The 18,433-nt window shown below is 39.4% G+C and overlaps 1 protein-coding gene across 4 annotated transcripts in view; it reads left to right on the top strand.

Moving 5' to 3' along the window:
* ARHGEF4 (Rho guanine nucleotide exchange factor 4) overlaps positions 1-18,108 on the top strand; it is a 226,773-nt gene extending 208,665 nt beyond the window's left edge. For all 4 annotated transcript variants that reach the window (XM_089509561.1, XM_089509562.1, XM_089509563.1 and 1 more), the window contains 8 exons: positions 195-389; positions 1,449-1,628; positions 2,918-3,150; positions 5,554-5,683; positions 6,128-6,259; positions 11,907-12,150; positions 14,589-14,666; positions 17,060-18,108. In XM_089509561.1, coding sequence (XP_089365687.1) covers positions 195-389; positions 1,449-1,628; positions 2,918-3,150; positions 5,554-5,683; positions 6,128-6,259; positions 11,907-12,150; positions 14,589-14,666; positions 17,060-17,217 — 1,350 coding nt within the window. In that variant the 3' untranslated portion in view covers positions 17,218-18,108. The remainder of the gene's footprint in view (positions 1-194; positions 390-1,448; positions 1,629-2,917; positions 3,151-5,553; positions 5,684-6,127; positions 6,260-11,906; positions 12,151-14,588; positions 14,667-17,059) is intronic.
* Positions 18,109-18,433: the final 325 nt, after the last annotated feature.

Below are 18,433 nucleotides of genomic sequence, written 5' to 3'. Positions count from 1 at the left end.
GTCATAATTAAGAGGTCAGCTCTGTGTTGCAAAAGCCAAAGAATTATAAGCATTGACAACAACTTTTGATGGAATTCTTGAATTCTCCGAAGTCTTTCTCCCTTCTTATGCATGAATAAATCCAGAGACAACACATGGAAGTCAACATAATCTGGCCATGCTTTATGTAAAGGAAATCTTTCTGCTTGACACAGCTTCGAGTAAACCAGGATGAACCAATGGAGGACTATCCTTTGAAGCTAGAAGATGGTAGGGAAGAAGATTCAAGAAGTGCTGCCCACCGTTATGGTATGGGACATACGAATAAGGATCAGATGAGAACTAATGTTATCAATGAAATCCTGAGCACAGAAAGAGATTACATCAAACACCTGAAGGACATCTGTGAGGTATGATGACATGCAGATATGCATGATATACAAAGAGCTTCTGGGCCATTTTTTAAAAAACACATTTATGTTTGGAATCTGAGATTCTTTAGTAATTCTCCAAAATAGTGTTGAATTCATTACTGCATGAATATTCTACTGTTGATCTATTTTTTCAGTATAAACGGTCTTGTTTAGCAAGATGTTCCTCAGGGAGTTTCTGTGTCTTGACCATACAAATGCTATGCTTTCTGCCATTGTAGCTTTTTCTCTCATGTAGCACTGAAACACATTACCCAATTGCCATTTGGTGACAGGAGAGAAAATAAGCTTGCATTGAACTAGAGTACAGATGTTTCTATCACCATGTGTTCAGTTTTCTCTGCTTCTAAGAAATCCAGATCTGAATAAAATGCTAGCAGATCACTTTTTCATAACAGAGTTCCTCACAGTTCTAGTGTATTGCTTTAGAATATGTTGTTGTTGTTGTGGTGGTAGTGGTGGTGGTTGTGTGTCTTCAAGTCATTTCTGACTTACGGCAACCCTAAGATGAGCCTATTGGCATGGTTTTATTGTCAAGATTCTTCAGAGGGTGTTTGCCATTGCCAGCATCTGCAGATATGACTTGCCCATGGTCACTCAGTGGTTTCATGGCTCAATAGGCATTTGAACCCTGGTTTCCAGAGTCATTGTCCAATGCTCAAACTACTACATCTTTTGAATGTTACCTCAAAAATAATTTAGCTTCATTTCACTGATAGCTTCGACTTTGCCTCTAATTTTGGATAACTTTGAAGCAGAGTGGTTTCCTCAATGCTGAACAAATGAACATAGAAACAGGAAACAGTTTTTTCTTTCTCTTGACAGAGGTGCAACAAAATGTGTGAAGACATTTGGTGATACTTTCAATAAAACCCTCACAAGACGGCTTGGCCTTGTTTAGTGCCTTCAGAATCTTCCATCAACCTGTTTAGCCATATTTCCAAGGATGAATAGAATGCAGTTCTTTTTTTTATATATATAACTTTTTAAAATAACTTTTTATAACCTGTACCATAAACTGTTTCTTTTTCATACTAGGGCTATATAAAACAATGCCGTAAAAGAGCAGACATGTTCACAGAGGAGCAGCTGAAGACAATCTTTGGGAATATTGAAGATATCTACAAGTGCCAGAAGAAATTTGTTAAAGCACTGGAGAAGAAGTTCAACAAAGATTACCCACATTTAAGTGAGGTTGGCTCCTGTTTCTTGGAATACGTAAGTTGAGGGGCAGATGACTACTTGGATAGTGGCAAATGTGGAAATAATATTTGGTGTGCTGAAATGTGCATGTTTTGGACATTATTTTTGTAAATAAACACTTTCCATGATTTTATAGAAAAAATTAAGCATTAGCAAAGGCTATCACTGTACTAATCTTTTCTGCAGTGGTATGACTTTGCAGATGAGTAGATTAATACAGCAAATGTATTAGCTTGCACCTGTCTCACAGGACAGCTTGAGTCTGACTTTTCACTTGCCTGGGTGTGTGGGCAAATAATTTAAGTGCAAGATTCCATGGAAGTAAATATTTACATGGGTGAAAGAGAGTGAACAGTATAATCACTAGCCATGAGAACTGCATGCTTTAGTGTGGCATCAGCTGCTAGACTACAAAGGGAAACTTGTACCTCCATGGTTAAGGAAGCAGTTTATTTCTTACAGGTATAGCAGAATCAGGTGTCCAACCATTACATGTGAGAGCATGTGAAGATTTAAAATTATTTATTTAGAGTATTTATATCCCATGTAATATTTGAAGATCTCAGAGCAGTTTACAATAAAATCCAGAAAGCCCAGTTTTGGTATCCATGTTTGATCTGAGGATCTTTTGAGTGCTAAGATGCAGGCTGTTCATGGCTACGGATATCCTTGCTCCAATAGGATATCTTTATGCTGTATTATATAAAGAATAGTTTCAGCCAGTAGTACAGCAGTTGTAGTCTTTTACAACAATGGACCATTTAAACACAGTCCTATGAGTTGTGGTGACATCACATTTGTTTATAACAAATGGTTAGCCATGTTTCCTGATAGCATAAGATTTACACCATTGGATCTTCATTCATGTTATTGTTGTTTGTTATTGGGGTCTCTTATCATTTCCTGAGTCAATGGTAATGAGTTGGATTTCAGTGCTGAAAATCCAATATCAAATTATTGTCTCTGCTGGAACTGAGTTGACCTTGGCAAGTCTTTGTCATAACTGAGACTACTTCACAGGAACTTTATGAAGTAAAATGACAATTCAAAATTGCTGGAAAGTACTGAAACTGACTGTTTTGTTTTCAAATGGTGTGGGAAAGTAGATTATCCTGAGATTATGTCTAGTAACTTTTTTTGTGACATTTTAAATTACCAAGTAAAGCAAAGATTTAAAATTGTTTTTAAAATTTAAACTGTTCTTATATCTTATAAGGCACCTTGGAATGACTCATATGTTTTAAAAATTGACAATTTTAAAAAATATAATGTCAGTTAATATAATATTTGGTCTTTTAATTCAGCAAAATGAGTTCCAGATCTATTCCGAATACTGTAACAACCATCCAAATGCTTGCATGGAGCTTTCCCGCCTCACCAAAGTGAGTAAATACGTGTATTTCTTTGAAGCATGTCGCTTGCTTCAGAAGATGATTGACATCTCTCTGGATGGCTTTCTCCTGACTCCAGTGCAGAAGATTTGCAAGTATCCATTACAGCTTGCAGAACTGCTGAAATATACCAATCCACAACATAGGTAAGGAAAACTGTGTGAGTGTGTTTCAAGGATCAGACTCAATGATCCTTATTGATTTTCATGCTTCTTGTAAGCATTCCTCCATATGCCAGGTTATCATGTGTGCTTTTTGTTTCCTTCTGATAGTGTCTGAAATCTTAAGGAGCAAGCCTACATCCACTTAGTTAGGAGTCAGCCCTACTGAATTCATTAAGACTTACATCTGAGTAAGCATGTATAGGGCTGCACTGTTAGCATCTAACAATAATAGAAGCCTTGTCCCAGCTGGCTTTCCAGTTATCATCATCATCCTCATCATCAATACCATCATGACCACCACTACCTTCTTCTGCTTACTATGAAAATATTAACAAAATAAAAGCAGTATAGATACAAAATATTATAAAAGATACAAAAGATTATTATTAAAATATAATTAAACAATCAAACAATTTAAAACTAAAATACCCATTAGCAAATTTAAAAAGCACTTAAGAAATATAGCACATTTTTAAAAGCCCTTTGTTTAAAATGAGTCACAAACAGCCAACTTTTTGAAGGGATCTATTGAAATGTGAAGTAGGAAGTTGCAGATTTCACCATCAATGATATAACAATGTGGGTGATGGCAAAAAGGTTGTACAGGTCAGAAACAGAATTAGGGTTTATGGTAATGGGTTTTAGAAGAGTATTCTTCATTATGAGGCCCAGCAGCCACAGAGAGCTCCCAGTCATATCAGGTTCATATCTCTCTCTCTCTCTCTGTATAGTAATTCTTTATTCTCAGTAGGAGTGCTTTAGCGTCACCTATTTGTTAAGTTTTTTTAAACTTTAATGGACAGGTGCCTGTTACCTGAATAATCAGGCTTTTGTCGTGAGGAAGCAAATATGCAGCCTTTCAGTTTGGGCACAATTTAGATGGAAAAAGAACATAAGAGTAACCCATCAATCTACGGTGGTATGGGAGAAGCCCAAGGGGAAAAGAGCGACATGATTGATCAGCTATCATGACTGTACCTCTTTTTCTAAGGCAAGATTTAGCCCTTTCACACTACAAAATTATATATTCAGTTTTAGCTGCCATGGCAATAGTCTGTGAAATCTTGGGATTTGTAATTTGATGAGGCACTAGAACTCTCTGGATGAGAATTCTAATTATTCTTCCCTGAACTGCAAGCCCTAAGATTCCAAACAATGACGGTGTGGTAGTTAAAGCAGAATCACAATGCTATAGTTGTATAGCATGAAGCGGCCCTGGATATGGAATGAAAATTGAATGAGAAATAGAGGTGCAAAACATACTGCAGAAATAATCCAGTTTGAGACTGCTTTAACTGCCCTGGTTCAATGATAGGGAATTCTATAAACTGCAGTTTTGTGAGACATTTAGCCTTCTCTGTCAGGGACTTCTGGTGTCACAATAAACTACAATTCCCAGGATTAAACCGGATTATTTCTGCAGTGCATTTTGGAACAGAGAGAGAGTAAAATAGAATGTGTACACAATAGGAACCTACACCGGAAGACTTTACATCTCTGGGCAGAGCAAAATATTCTCTATGTGATGAGAAAAAGCTCTACTTGATTGCAAAGTCCTCATGAGCCTATCATAATTTGTCTTGCCTGATGACTGGGGAATGACCAAGGAGGCCTTGTTTATATGACATAGAGTGAGGAGGAGCCTGGGAAAGATAGCAGAGTCCCATGAAAAGTGGCAGAGTCTGATGGCAGGAAAGGGAGTGCAGAAAGAAGGACCTTATGATCTAAGTAAGGTCATTTTCTTGCTTGCACAGTAAAAACTGCATTGGATACCATGCTTGCATTAACTCTGAAAATATGCAGTGTACCTTGTGATAGCACCATGGATACAGGCCAAAGTGTCTCCTGCTTTAAAATGTTCACAGTTATAGAAGCTCCTTCCACTGGACAGATGAGAACAGATGGGGATTCCCACTTGTGCTCCATGGAACTGGGGAAAACGTGCAAGAAAGGGCAGATAGATACATTCTATTTATCACAGCAGGAACAATGTGGTGTGGGAGAATTCCATGTTAACATGGCTCCAGATCTAGGGTAGAGAAGTACTGGAGTGCAATTTCAGCTGTTGCCAGTAACTGTACTTGTGTACACTCTGGTGCACAGCTGTAGTGAAAATGTTCTTCACAACTACTTATACTTATGGAGTATTTTATCAGTATCAGCAAAATAAGTTGCATGCTGTAACTGTTCCATATTATCCCCATGCCACAGATGGAGGAAACCATTAAAACCTGAACAATTACACCAAATGTCCTTTAATTCAGGAATAAATCTGATTTTTTTTCATCCACAATTTGCTTGTAAATTACTGATGCTTTGGAATAAAAGTCTAATTCTTTTGGCTGCTTTGCATTGCCATGTTTCATGATCTATTTCAAAATCTAGGGATTTTAAAGATGTTGAAGCTGCTCTAAATGCCATGAAGAACGTAGCAAGGCTCATCAATGAGAGGAAGAGACGTTTGGAAAACATAGACAAAATTGCTCAGTGGCAGAGTTCAATAGAGGACTGGGAGGTAAAACAACTAAAGAATTTCAGCATGAATAAGTAGTTTATGTTAGTGTGGGTAGTTTGTTAGAGGTAAACAGATCTTTTTTACAGTGTTGCTTTTTTATTTTTTTTAAAAAAAAAGTTGTCAAGGATATTCACATATGTGCAGTATTCTTTCAATTATTTCAGACTTTTTCTAGGCTTAATTATGACACCCCCATATACAAAGTTATAAAAGAAAACAAAATATGAAAAGTTCATGTCGAGTGATAAGCAAGAAATTGCAACTTTCTTGGGTTGTCTATCTTTTGAATTTTAATTTCAATTGAGAAATAGCTGAGGGTGCAAAGGTGGGAGGTTTTTTTTCTTTTTTAAAAATGTATTTGTCCCCTCCACAATAAGCCACAATATATTACCTATCATCAGCTTTGGACAAAAATTGACTTGTCCCATGTGTTATGGATCACAGGGTGAAGATGTTCTTGTCAAAAGTTCTGAACTCATTTACTCTGGGGAATTAACCAAAATTTCCCAACCTCAAGCCAAGAGCCATCAAAGAATGTTCTTCCTCTTTGATCATCAGCTTGTCTGCTGCAAGAAGGTAAGCTAACCAAATGACCACAGTCTCTGCCTCTTTGCATGAACTCTTATGATGAGAATTATACCTTTACTCCCAATGCTCTTTCACGTTTTTGCACTCATGTCTTTGTATAAAGAATCCCTCTGCATGTTACAGTGATAGCATTTAATCTAAGCATCACTGTTCGTATAAATTATGGAAGGGGCAAATGTGCCTAGGCAGCTGAAGTTTGTTCCATGCTGGCCTTCTGTGCTTTTCTGCTCAGGCATTGAAAGAACCCTGCTGTGGACTGCTTTCCTGCAGCGTTGGAGGGAAGTTATGTATTCAGCTTTTGTAAGATAAAAGACGGCAGCTGAAAATGCTATCATATTAAATCCATCAGAATTGCCTCCCACATTTGTTCTAAACCTTGGGTCAAATTCTATGGTTGTATGGATAGGTTAACTCAAATCATTTTTTCACCTGCTTAGGTAATCTTGAAGGTTAATCATTAAGATGCACACTTAAACAGAAATCCTACAAAGCCAACCTAGAAAGGTAAAATAAGGGGAAAGCAGGCATCATAGGAGGCACCTTAATCCTTACCACAGCTTTGTTGGGCCTCACTGTATCTGTTTCTGTTTCTTTTAAAAAAACCAGTCCTCTGACACAATTATAATTAAGAGCTTGATGCAATTACAGCATTCACTGTGCACTCTGTGTATCACATGATAATGGCCATTATTATAGCTGTTATGAACCATTATCGTTCTGGGGAAAGGTGATATATAAAAGTGTTAACAAAAATAATCAATTCATAAAACAGTTATTTCAATTGCATCCTTGAAGTTAGATACACCTCCGTCTCACAATTTAATATCATACCCTATCTGGAGGTATTTATGACTGTAAAGATTGGCTTCCTGTTATGATGGGTTATGATGGTGTAAGTCCAAGCTATGCCAATGTAAATCACTTATTTGGTTACTGGGGAAGTCAGAATGAACTACTGACCTTGAACATAGACCAAAATCTTCCCCAAACCTACCTTCTAGCCACTGGAGCCGCAACCACAGCCACTTAGGGATTGGTGGAGGGCAGGGCGCACCAGAGAAGCATCTGGCTATATTCCTATAGCCAGATGCAGAACACTGACATAACCTGCTGAGATGTCTAGGGGTCCTCTCCACTGCTCACTAAATGGCCATGGAATGGGGGCTTTTGCAGCTAAGAGATGGGGATCGGGGTGCGAGACGGGAAACATAGCATAGTTCTGCATATGGAATTTTTATACTACCATATGTCTGTGTGATGCAAAGACACAGCGGCATCAAATGATTAATCATTGTTTATCAATGGCACAACTCCCAACCAGTCCAAGCAATATGTAGGTGTCCAGGCTATGTTATTACGCTCCCAGCTGCCAGCCAACATTTGCCAAGGTACCACTGACAGACATCATAACGTACATGGTTGAGCATAATAACATTTTGTAAATAACAATGTCCCAACACACACAATATAAAATTTGATGGCAGCTTCATACAGATTATGTATGTATCTGAAAACATGAACAACAGGCACATTCAAAGTATCTTTGCCTCAAATACCTGGTGTTCTTGTTTTCAACTACATAGGAAAACAATGCTTAATTAGTATGGAAACATAACCTAAGGTCAAACAGCAAATAGGCAGGCTTTCCACAGCAAAGCTAGTTTTTCGGTGATAGCACTTACACTTCACAAAATGAACAAATACCATTGTGGGTTTTGTGGATCTGAAAAGTACACTCTGCCCATCTGCCTTAGCTGAAGTTCTGGTACCAATATAAGATTACTACTTGGACTTCTGGCTTCCAAGTGCCTTCTAAGAAGCAGAGCCCTCCCTCCAGTTCATCAGGTGCCATCTGTCCATGGAGGGAGAGATGCAGGCCCAGCTCCATCGGGCCTGGCCTAGATTAAGAAGCCAAGCCCTCCCTCCAGTCCATCTGACTTGGTCCAGGCCTCAGAGGGAGAGAAGAACTGCTGGACTTGAACCCCTTCCTCACCACCATTCCCTTCTCTTTTTGTGTCGTGTCTTTTTAGATTGTAAGCCTGAGGGCAGGGAACTGTCTAATTAAAAATATTAATAATTGTAAGCTGCTCTGAGAGCCTTTATGGCTGAAGGGCTGGATGAGGGAAAACAGATTCAGTTTGAATCCAGAGAAAATGGAAGTGCTTGTGATAGGCTTCCCCGGCCTGGGATTGGATGTTTGTCCACCTGTCCTGAACGGGGTCACGCTCCCCTTGAAGGACACCATTCGCAGTTTGGGGGTGCTTCTGGACTCGTCACTCCACCTTACATCTCGGGTGGATGCGACGGTCAGGAGCACCTGTTATCAACTTCGGTTGATACGCCAGCTGCGACCCTTCCTGGGCCGGAGGGACCTTGAAACAGTGGTACATGCTCTGGTAACCTCTCGTTTGGATTTCTGTAATGCGCTCTACATGGGGCAACCCTTGTACCTAACTCGGAAGCTGCAACTGGTTCAGAATATGGCAGCAAGACTGGTCACTGGAGCTTCCAGGGCCAGTCATATAACACCGGTACTTAAAGATCTACACTGGCTGCCTATTCACTTCCGGGCGCAATACAAGGTGTTGGTTATTACCTATAAAGCCCTAAATGGCTTGGGCCCAGGGTACTTGGAGGACCGCCTCTCTCCATATAATCCGCCCCACGCTCTCAGATCGACCGGGAAGCAACTCTTGAGAGTTCCAGACTCAAATATGCCACGACAACGCAGAGGGCCTTCTCTATCTCGGCCCCAAAGCTCTGGAACTCGCTTCCTGGTGAGCTCCGCTCGGCCACCTCTCTTGACCAGTTCAAGAAGGAGTTAAAAACTTACCTGTTTCAACAGGCTTTTCCCTAGCTCTCCCCGATGTAGCCCTCCCCTCTCTTACTGTTTTTGTTATAGTATTTCGAGCTAGCTAGATTTTGTAATTTGTAATTGCTACTGCAATTTTTAATGTAAAGTTTTTGCTGTTTTTATTATGTCTTATATTGTATTGGTATGCTGTACTGGCATGTGTGTATGTAACCCGCCTTGATCATTGGAAAGGTGGGCTAGAAATAAATATTTTATTTATTATTTATTTATAAATACTGTAAATAAATAAATAGGTTAAAACAAGATAAAATTAATAACTGAACAATAAAAAAGTTGAAACAGAGTTAAATGAGTTATCATCTTAAAACGCTGTTAGATTTTTAAAAATATAAAATCATTTGAAAACATAACAGCACCCCTTATAAAAAGATTCCCTGCAACCAATTAATTGTTAAATGCCATTTTGAATAAAAAGGCCCTTGTCTGGCAATGAAAGGAGAGGAGAGATGGGGCCAGCCTCACCGCATGCGCAAATTCTATGATTCTAAGGAATTCCACAGTCTCAGAGCTGCCACCATGATGACTTTTTTTGTGTGTTCTCACCAGAAGGGCCTGTAATGATGGTAGAACCCAGAGAAAACTCTCCCCTGGGGGTCCTTAAGATTGTAGCAGATTCACATAGGGAGAAACAGTTTTTCAGATCTACAACTTTCCTGGGGTTCACACTTCAGAGGCTTCAGCTCTCCCTGTCCATAGTTGGAGAGAACAGTTTGAGCAGGGGTGGGGGGTGGGGATCATTCTTGTAATTTGTTCATAGCCACTGCAGATACATCAGCAGTACATGCTACTGTGGTGTCAGAGCTTCAGTATCATCAAAAGTGAGGGGAAGGAAACTCATTGCTTCTCCTTCTCTTCTGCCATGTCTGCACAAACTCATTACAGCTTTCCATAAGGCAGATTTCCTACATCGGCCACCAGAATTGCAGTGTCCGTGAACAGAAATGCCTTTTGTGTGACAAGCAAAGATGAAACACAAACAGTCCCTAAACATGTCTAATTGTGAAGTGTCAGGGCCTACCACCACATAAAATAGTACATTTGTTTTCAGCTTATAGATAGATAGAAACTGAAGATACTTAGGGTACAGAGAAAAACATTTGAGGCCATCTTTGGATGTCCATGAAAACCATGTCAATTAGTAGTTTCACTTCCCCTTGCATTGGTAAAGGCTTTCATGATGTATGTCATGAAGCAAATAAAAGTCCTTTTGGGTGAAAAGGATGCTTTACCACATTGCTTTTTTTTTTTTAAATTAGGCTTTATTGTCATACAAATTTGCATTGGTTTCAGTTACGTGTCTTCTTCATGGTCTCTGTGCCTTGTACAAATGCTTTTTCTGCCTGTTTTAGAACCATGATGTTCTAGAGCAGAGTAGCTTTTGGTCCCTGTGCATGCCCTATGCCTAGAGTTGCCATAATTGTCCACTATTACCAAGGATAAAATGTAGGACAAATTTGAGACCAAACTGTAGGACAACTGCAGGTCAAAACTCAGCCCAAAATGTAGGACATTTAAGGTCCTCCGTTTTTCTTAAATGTCCTACATTTTGAGCTGAGTTTTGTCCTGCAGTTGTCCTACAGTTTGGTCTCGAATTTGTTCCACATTTTGTCCCTGGTAATAGTGGACAATTATGGCAAACCTACTAGGCCCTAAACTACCGTGCATACCCTAACCTACCAGAGCTACTCTTTCCTCAGGTGCTTTCTAACCACTGTGAGATCATCAGTTCCTCATTGTGGAACCGATTCAATTTTGGGACTTTGACAGTTTAGGGCATGCATGGTCACAAGGAGGAGTGTGTGCTTCCCAACAAAAGTTACTTAGCAGTGGAACATTCTGGTTGTGCTTCAGCACAGGTGCAAAATGCATTTGTGTGAAGGCACAGAGGACCATGTAAAGATCCACAGTTAAAGATAAGCAATCAGATCATCTTACAATATAAAGAGATGTTGGAGTGGGGCATTTTGAGAGTTGCTGATCTTGATAAACCCTGCTAAAATTGTATTGCATCTCATATTTTACCAAACAAGGCACATTTCTACATAAACAATGTATTTTGAGCTTTTTATGTATTTTTAGCTTTTTTGAGCCAAAATGCTTTCAGTAAAACATTTCTTGTATGCAAAGGAGCCCAAGTTTCCAGGATTGGAAATTATACCACTTCTGAAGAGTGCATACACATCATGGGTTCTTGAACTTCAATGAGATCACTTTGTTATGTAATATCTTGAAACATACTCTTAACTTCAATATTGAAAGACTGAGAAGAAATGTTGATGCAGCTATTGCTAGCTCTTTAATGAGTGCAATCTCAGCATATATATCTCTGAGCAATTAAAAACTACCACTTCTTTCCAGCACAATATTACTTTACTTGTTGCACTAGTAACGGCCTGAGGAGGGGAAAAAATAGATGTGGTGGTGTGATATAGGACAGCAGCAACTCATTTTAACATTCCTTTATCTTTTAGTCCTCGGTCAGGAAGATTTAGGTATAAGCATTCTTTTGGTTCACATTAGATTTCCCTTGTATTTCTTCCCTGCACCCTTTGTTGGACTGTGTCCCTGTGAACTGTTTTCAATCACAGGCAAAAAGAAAATAAATCCTGATGCATATCCTTTTCAGATGCAAAGATGAAATTCCAAATGGAAAATAGTGTCTGTTATTTTGTACACAGGAGTCTTTTTCCACTGAATAATCCCATATCCAAACATTGTGTGTAGAAGCTGGGATAGAATCTGTTTTTTTCTCTTTTCTAGGATCTCCTGCGACGTGACATCTTGTATTATAAGAGTCGAATCAACATGGACCACATGGAGATTCTGGATGTGGAAGATGGGAAGGATAAGGACTTCAATATCACTGTTAAAAATGCATTCAAATTGTACTGTAGGGACACAGAAGAAGTCCACTTATTCTGCGCCAAAAAGCCAGAACAGAAACAGCGCTGGCTGAAGGCATTTGAAAATGAAAGGAAGCAGGTTCAGCTTGACCAGGAAACCGGTATGGAACTACCCACAGGGTTGTTACTGGAGATTGAGCAAAGCTGTTATGCAGACAGAACCTCTTCCTCTGAAGTTTCTCTGTCACTCCACTTTATCCACTTTCAAAATGCTCCCATTTCATTCTTGATGTAGCAAATAAAATAATGCATAGGTTCACAGATGTATAACATAGATATCTGTTCTTATCAATACACTGGTCTAATAAGACTGGTATAATAAGGCCAGCTGTGCAAGAGTTTGTCTGAAGCTCAGTAGTAACTCCCTCTACAGTAGGCCATCTACATTCACTGATTAGGGCCACAGGACCCCTGTGAAAGTGGGAAAACTGCAAATAAAAAAAACCCCACTATTTTTTCAACCCAAGAAATCACATTTCTAGGAATCTAGGTTTTCAGCACAACTCTGTGGTCAACATCTGCCAAGGGTTGACCAGAGAATCATGCTGGAGGACCTACAAATGTCTAGAGTAGTGTTTTTTCTTGGAATCTCTAGGTCTTCCAGTGCAACTCTATGGTCAACTTCTCCCCAAATTCTCTGTTTGATCTAGAGAACATATTAATCAAACCCATGAATAATCAAATCCGCAAATGTGGAGAGCCAACTGCATTTCCTTCTCCCATGGCAGCTCCATAAATTTCAATGTTGCCCCATTCCTGGAACTGTCTTCCATACTGCTACCTCCTTCATGTCCTTTCTAAAAGTCCAGAAGCTTTTCCTGCGCAACTCTTAGCCTTACCATTGTAAGAACCTCCAAAGGGCATGCTGCCTTCCTGCTGTAGTGAAAGCAACTTAGAATTCTTTGGCATTTTAACATTTGTTATAGTCCCACTTCATAAGATGCATGCTTATCCAGAATGTCATGTGTAGGGTGTGTGTGCATGCACAGGTATGTATGTATGTATATATGCACTCACAAACACATGTGTGTGTGCATGCACATGCACACATGCATGCACACGCACGTATATATATACTATATATATATATATATATATATATATATATATATATCCAAAATGTACTGACAGTGACAATTACATTCCTGACACTGGTCATTCACAGAAACAAACAAACAAACAAGCTTCATTTATATACCGCTTCAGTTTACAACTGTTGGTTATCCTAGGTAAGGTTTACAACTGTTGGTTATCCTAGGTAAGGTAGGTGAGCTATATTCTGCAAAAGTTTGTGCTCTAATGACTTTGGGCCCAAACGGACAGGCTAAAATAAAGCTACTTCGGGTCACTTTGGAGGTATGCTGTTTAAATGACACACACATCTTAAGAGGCCAGAAGCTGCACGAAAGCTATGTTCTAGTCCTTAAAACTGGAGTGTGGCTTTGGCGCAGCTTCTGACCTCTTAGGATATATGCAGCATTTAAACAGTTTACCTCCAAAGTGACTTGAAACAGCTTTATTTTGGCCTGTCTGTTTGGGCCCTTTGGCATTTTGTAAGGAGCCTTAGGACTTTATTGTTCCAGCCTCACCTTTATTATTATCTGCATTCCTACCTGTAGCTTTCATGTTTGTTAGTGCTTGACCCTTACCCTACATCAGCCTTTCCAGTCAGATGTAGACTGTAAATCCCTCGGGCAGGACTGCATGAGCTATATGGTCTGATTAATAACTTTACTACTGAGGGAGCAAAGCAACATCAACTTGGAATAGAAGACTTCCAAGGAGACACACGATACAGACCTAGGCTGCTTCCACCAACAGGATCAGCCAGGTTGATTGTGGATAATACTGCTTGTTCAGGCTTGAGTTCCAAATTGAATTACTATAGGCTTCTCCAAGACAGTTCCAAAACTGTAGTCATGCTTGAGCAGCAATCCTGTGTATGCATGCATATTTACTTAGAAGTATATTGCATGAAAAAAGGAACAATTTCAGAGCTTGGAGAAGTCCCCCTTTTTGGACTTTAACTCTCAGGAATATCCCAGTGTGCATGACAAGTGAACATGCTGGCTGGAGGATTCTGGGAGTTGTAGCTCAAAAAACTAATTTGTGCAAGCTCAGATAATTTCCAAAAGTATGTCTAGAATTACACTGTTGGCATAATTATTGTAATTATTGTAGCATGTATCAGGTTTTTCAAGTTGATTTTCCTGAGATTTCTAGGTTACTGTGTATGCCTGTTGTAGTTGTCATTTATACAGCTCTATCACTGTATATGGGTTTTACAAGCAAAAGACCAACCAAAAAACCCTAGTTCCCGGCCCTCATACTTACAATTTAATTAAGAAATTACACTAAAGGAAAAAGGGATGGCAGATACTGACTTTTCTTCTCTCCATCCACAACTGGGGCGATGGTATTTGAGATGGAGGGAAGACCATTCAGTTGCTTTTGGGCCTAGGCATGATGGAACTGTGCCTTTTCCTGATGTACCATGCAAAAGCATAATTGCATTAATGAGTTTTGTTTCATCTTCAAGGTTTTTCCATTACTGAGGTACAGAAGAAACAAGCCATGCTTAATGCCAGCAAACAGAACCAGAGTGGAAAACCAAAAGGCAAGTTTGAATAGTTTTCTTTGATATCTCTCTCATTTCCTTTCCCTGCCCTCATATCCTAGCACAACAACATGAACATAAGAATACTTAACATAAACAGGTCTTACATAACCTGAATACTTAACATGAATAGGCCACAAACTATTTCTATAGTTAGCTGCAGCAGGGCTCCTGCTGCTAGAGGTGAAGGAACATCCATTCTTAGCTCTGATAATCTTTGTAGAATAATTTGGCTCTGCTTTGTGGCTTACAGGTATTTACAGTGGGTCCTTGGTAACTACTGAGGATTCCTTCCAGGAGTCCCTGTGGATACCAAAATCTGTGAGTCCTCAAGTCCCATTATATACAATGGCATAGTAGTGTCCCTTATACAAATCAATTTGGTTTTTGGATTTTGTGTGTGTGTGTGTGTGTGTGATATTTTCAAGCTGTGGGTGGTTCAATCCACAGATGCAGACTCTGTGGATACAAAGGGCTTGTAGTATATAAAAAAAATGCAATCCCACATGTAGAAGTATATATCAGTATAGGTTTCCTGACTGTAAAAGGCTTTTGGACGCTAAGAGGAAACATAGTTGGCCTTTCCAGGCTCCATCCCAATTATTGTTTCACAAATGCTCATGAACATCATAACTGTGTCTCTGCAAAGGGACAACGGCCAACCACCAACCACCAGCACTATTGTGCAGTAGCCAGGGCCCATGCTGGATGTCAGGTTAACCATTTATCCATGCACTTCAGTGGCAAGCACTATTCCTAATCCTCTGAGGCTCTGTGATGCACAGCAAGCACAGAATGATTGGTATTTTCTTGAAGTTTAGCAAATATCTGCAGCACATTGCAACAGATGTTAATCTGGTTTCTGTAGAAATAGAATGCTATCATTTATAAACTAAGATGAGACATATTTAATCAGTCTGAAATTTATGAATTAAAACCCATTTTAAAGGACAGCATGTTTTGTTAAGTATGTATGTTTCTCTCCCCATGTTTGCAAACAATCTCAATTTTCAATTAGTCTGTTCAGGGCTACACCTTGTGAGAAGCACTATGGTAAAGACTCCACTCTCCATATTCAAAATTGGAGGCTTTAAGTCATACAAATTTAGGTTGCCATGCCATGCCATGCCAGGCAGGTCTGTATTGTAAAAACTATGCTTTTTCTAGTACTGTAATTGTATAATCTGATCTGGAAAAAGTTGTTTTCTGGCATGCCAGTATCTTTCTGTTTTACAAGGCATGCATTATAGAGCTTTCAGAATGAAATGAATAGATTGATTTCTAATAAAATGTGTTGGCAGGATCCACTTCAAGACTATTCAGACCCAAAATACTGTCTCTGCTCTCTCCCATTCCATCCAAGTCTGTTTTATAAGGTAGCCAATAGTAATCTGTTGATATTATTGTATAACTTAGATGTATTGGAGCAGAAAAAGAAGAATCTCCTACTTGACTAGTCCAAAGGTCCTTTGAGATGGTCATCTGGCTTCCCATGGTGGGCAGTGATTTGCTTCAGGAAAGCCTACAAGCAGGGCATATAGATAACAGATTATAGATAACAGATTGTACTATTAAACATCAGGCAGCAGATTTTGCAAAGTGCAACAAATTGTTATTTATTGTGCTATTAGTGATGGGAGGAGGGTCATGTGGGATTTTCTTCCACAGGTACCAAAATAACCTGACTGGCTTTGGGAATTATATATGTTGATTTGAGTGGATAGTAGAGGCATGGCTAAAGCAACAAAATATCTTGGGCCCATTCTTTCCATAGTTGCTCCCAAGCCATCAGTATTGAGGGAGGGAATGTCACTGACATTGCAGTTCCAGGCAGCCGTCATTGTTAATAAATACTGATAGAGTCAACCTCCGTAAACCTGACCATCTAAGCCAGTGACCAACACCTCGTGCCAATATGCTCTCACTAGCACCATCACAAAAGAAAACACACACCCATGAATGACTTGTGTATGTAGAAATTATACTGAATATGACTTGAGATTAGAGATCCTCATTCATCTGTTCTTCTGTGCCCTACAAAATATTATGAAATATGGTAGAAGACGGGTATAATGGCTCCTTTAAAACTTTCAGGAGTGGCTGACGTGTGAATAGGATGGTAAATCTGCTCCAGTTTTTACTCTGAATTGTAAAGGAGATATCCATGGTGCTGAGCCTTATAATCAAAGTAGATTTAGCTACTTGGATAGGCCCTTTAAAGTTCAAATTAAAACCCAGAGTGAATTCTGTGACATCATTCGTTCTTGAAAAGACAAGGTAGAACCCTTCCAAAGAAAGAAAGCCTTTTTAAGTATCGATTACAGCAGCTGATACAGGCTAAATGCATCCAAGTGGCATCAAAGTAAGATTTTGTCCTCTTATTTTATCCACAGTGGTCACCAGGACGTATTATGATTTTTTGATGCGTCAAAAGCATCCCACATTACCTACCAATCTTCCCCAGCAGCAAGTCTTCATGTTGGCAGAGCCCAAACGCAAGCCTTCCAACTTCTGGCAGAACATCAGCAGGCTGGCACCCTTTCGAAAATAAGGGGAAGCAATCCAATCTTGTGCCTGAAATATCTTCTGAGAAAGCACTTTATGCATCAAATCCTGCAAAACTAAGCACTGGCTCCCTCTCCTGTCTTTCAGAGGGATAGCATTTTCCCTCTCCTTACTCCTTACTCCTTTTGGCCAGACTGAAAGAGTTGAAAAGTATTATGACATTGTCACACGTGCGTTTGTATGTATGTGAAAGTGATCTGAACCTGCATCCAGCTCACTGAGTACCCAAGAGAAATCCAGAGAGTTAGAAGTCTCTACCCACCCCTTTTATTTTTCTTGAACTTCTTCATTTTATTGCTTTCCTTTTGGACTGCTCCCCCAACCCGGAATGTGATTCCCAGTCAGTTCCAATAAGGCTGCTAGACCAAGAAGGCAAGTGGATGTGGCAATTGGTACACCTGCTTGGCCTTTGCTCTGAGCAGCTGTTTAGTGTTGCTGCTGTTAGACTTTTGTCTGGAGCAATGGACTCCTATTCCTCACCCTTTTTCACAGAAATCCTGAAACCAACTGAGTGTTCACAAATAGGCACCTTTCAACCTACTTTAGCTAAAAGAAAACTACTGAGAAGGAACAAGAAAATAACTGACAAACCTGAAGCATGACTAACAACCAAGACTGTTGCAATTTACCCGAGTTGTTGTACATCGTGGGGGAGGGGGAAATGTGCCTAAATTCACTTTGAATTATTATTTTCTTTCTTTTTAGCAACACTTTGCCATAATTCCTGGCCAATGAATTTTTTGTCAATGTTTTTTAAATGTTTATTTATGGTAAAAGTGCAGATAACTGTATTTTGTAAGAGTTTGTAATCTGTCTTGTCAGATGTTAACTTGATGCCTGTTTTGTCTATTTTTTTCCACTAAAGAAAAAAGATCCACGTTTGTAAGCCTATATTCCTAAAGATAAAGAGATGTAGATAAGTTAAAATATGAGTTTCAGATTTACCAGGCACTTACAAGCAAATCAGTATTACCTGGAAACTATGTTGCCCATGCAGTAGTCTTCAGGGGAGATGGAGGTTGCTTTCTTGAAGACAGGGAAACAAAGTCCCAAATTTGTAAAAGTGGGTGTGCTTAAGACACTGACACTTGAAAACTGAGGGCAAAAATACTCATATAATCCTTGATTGGGAAAGAAAGATTGCCTTATACTAGTGAGATACTTGGAAGCCATAACTAACTGAAATGGACTTAATCCCACTA

Source organism: Sceloporus occidentalis, unplaced genomic scaffold (genome assembly GCF_023333645.1).
Source record: "Sceloporus occidentalis isolate IW3139 unplaced genomic scaffold, rSceOcc1.0.p SCAF_2, whole genome shotgun sequence".
In the NCBI taxonomy this organism is placed as follows: domain Eukaryota; kingdom Metazoa; phylum Chordata; class Lepidosauria; order Squamata; family Phrynosomatidae; genus Sceloporus; species Sceloporus occidentalis.
This window is presented reverse-complemented; position numbering and strand designations above follow the sequence as displayed.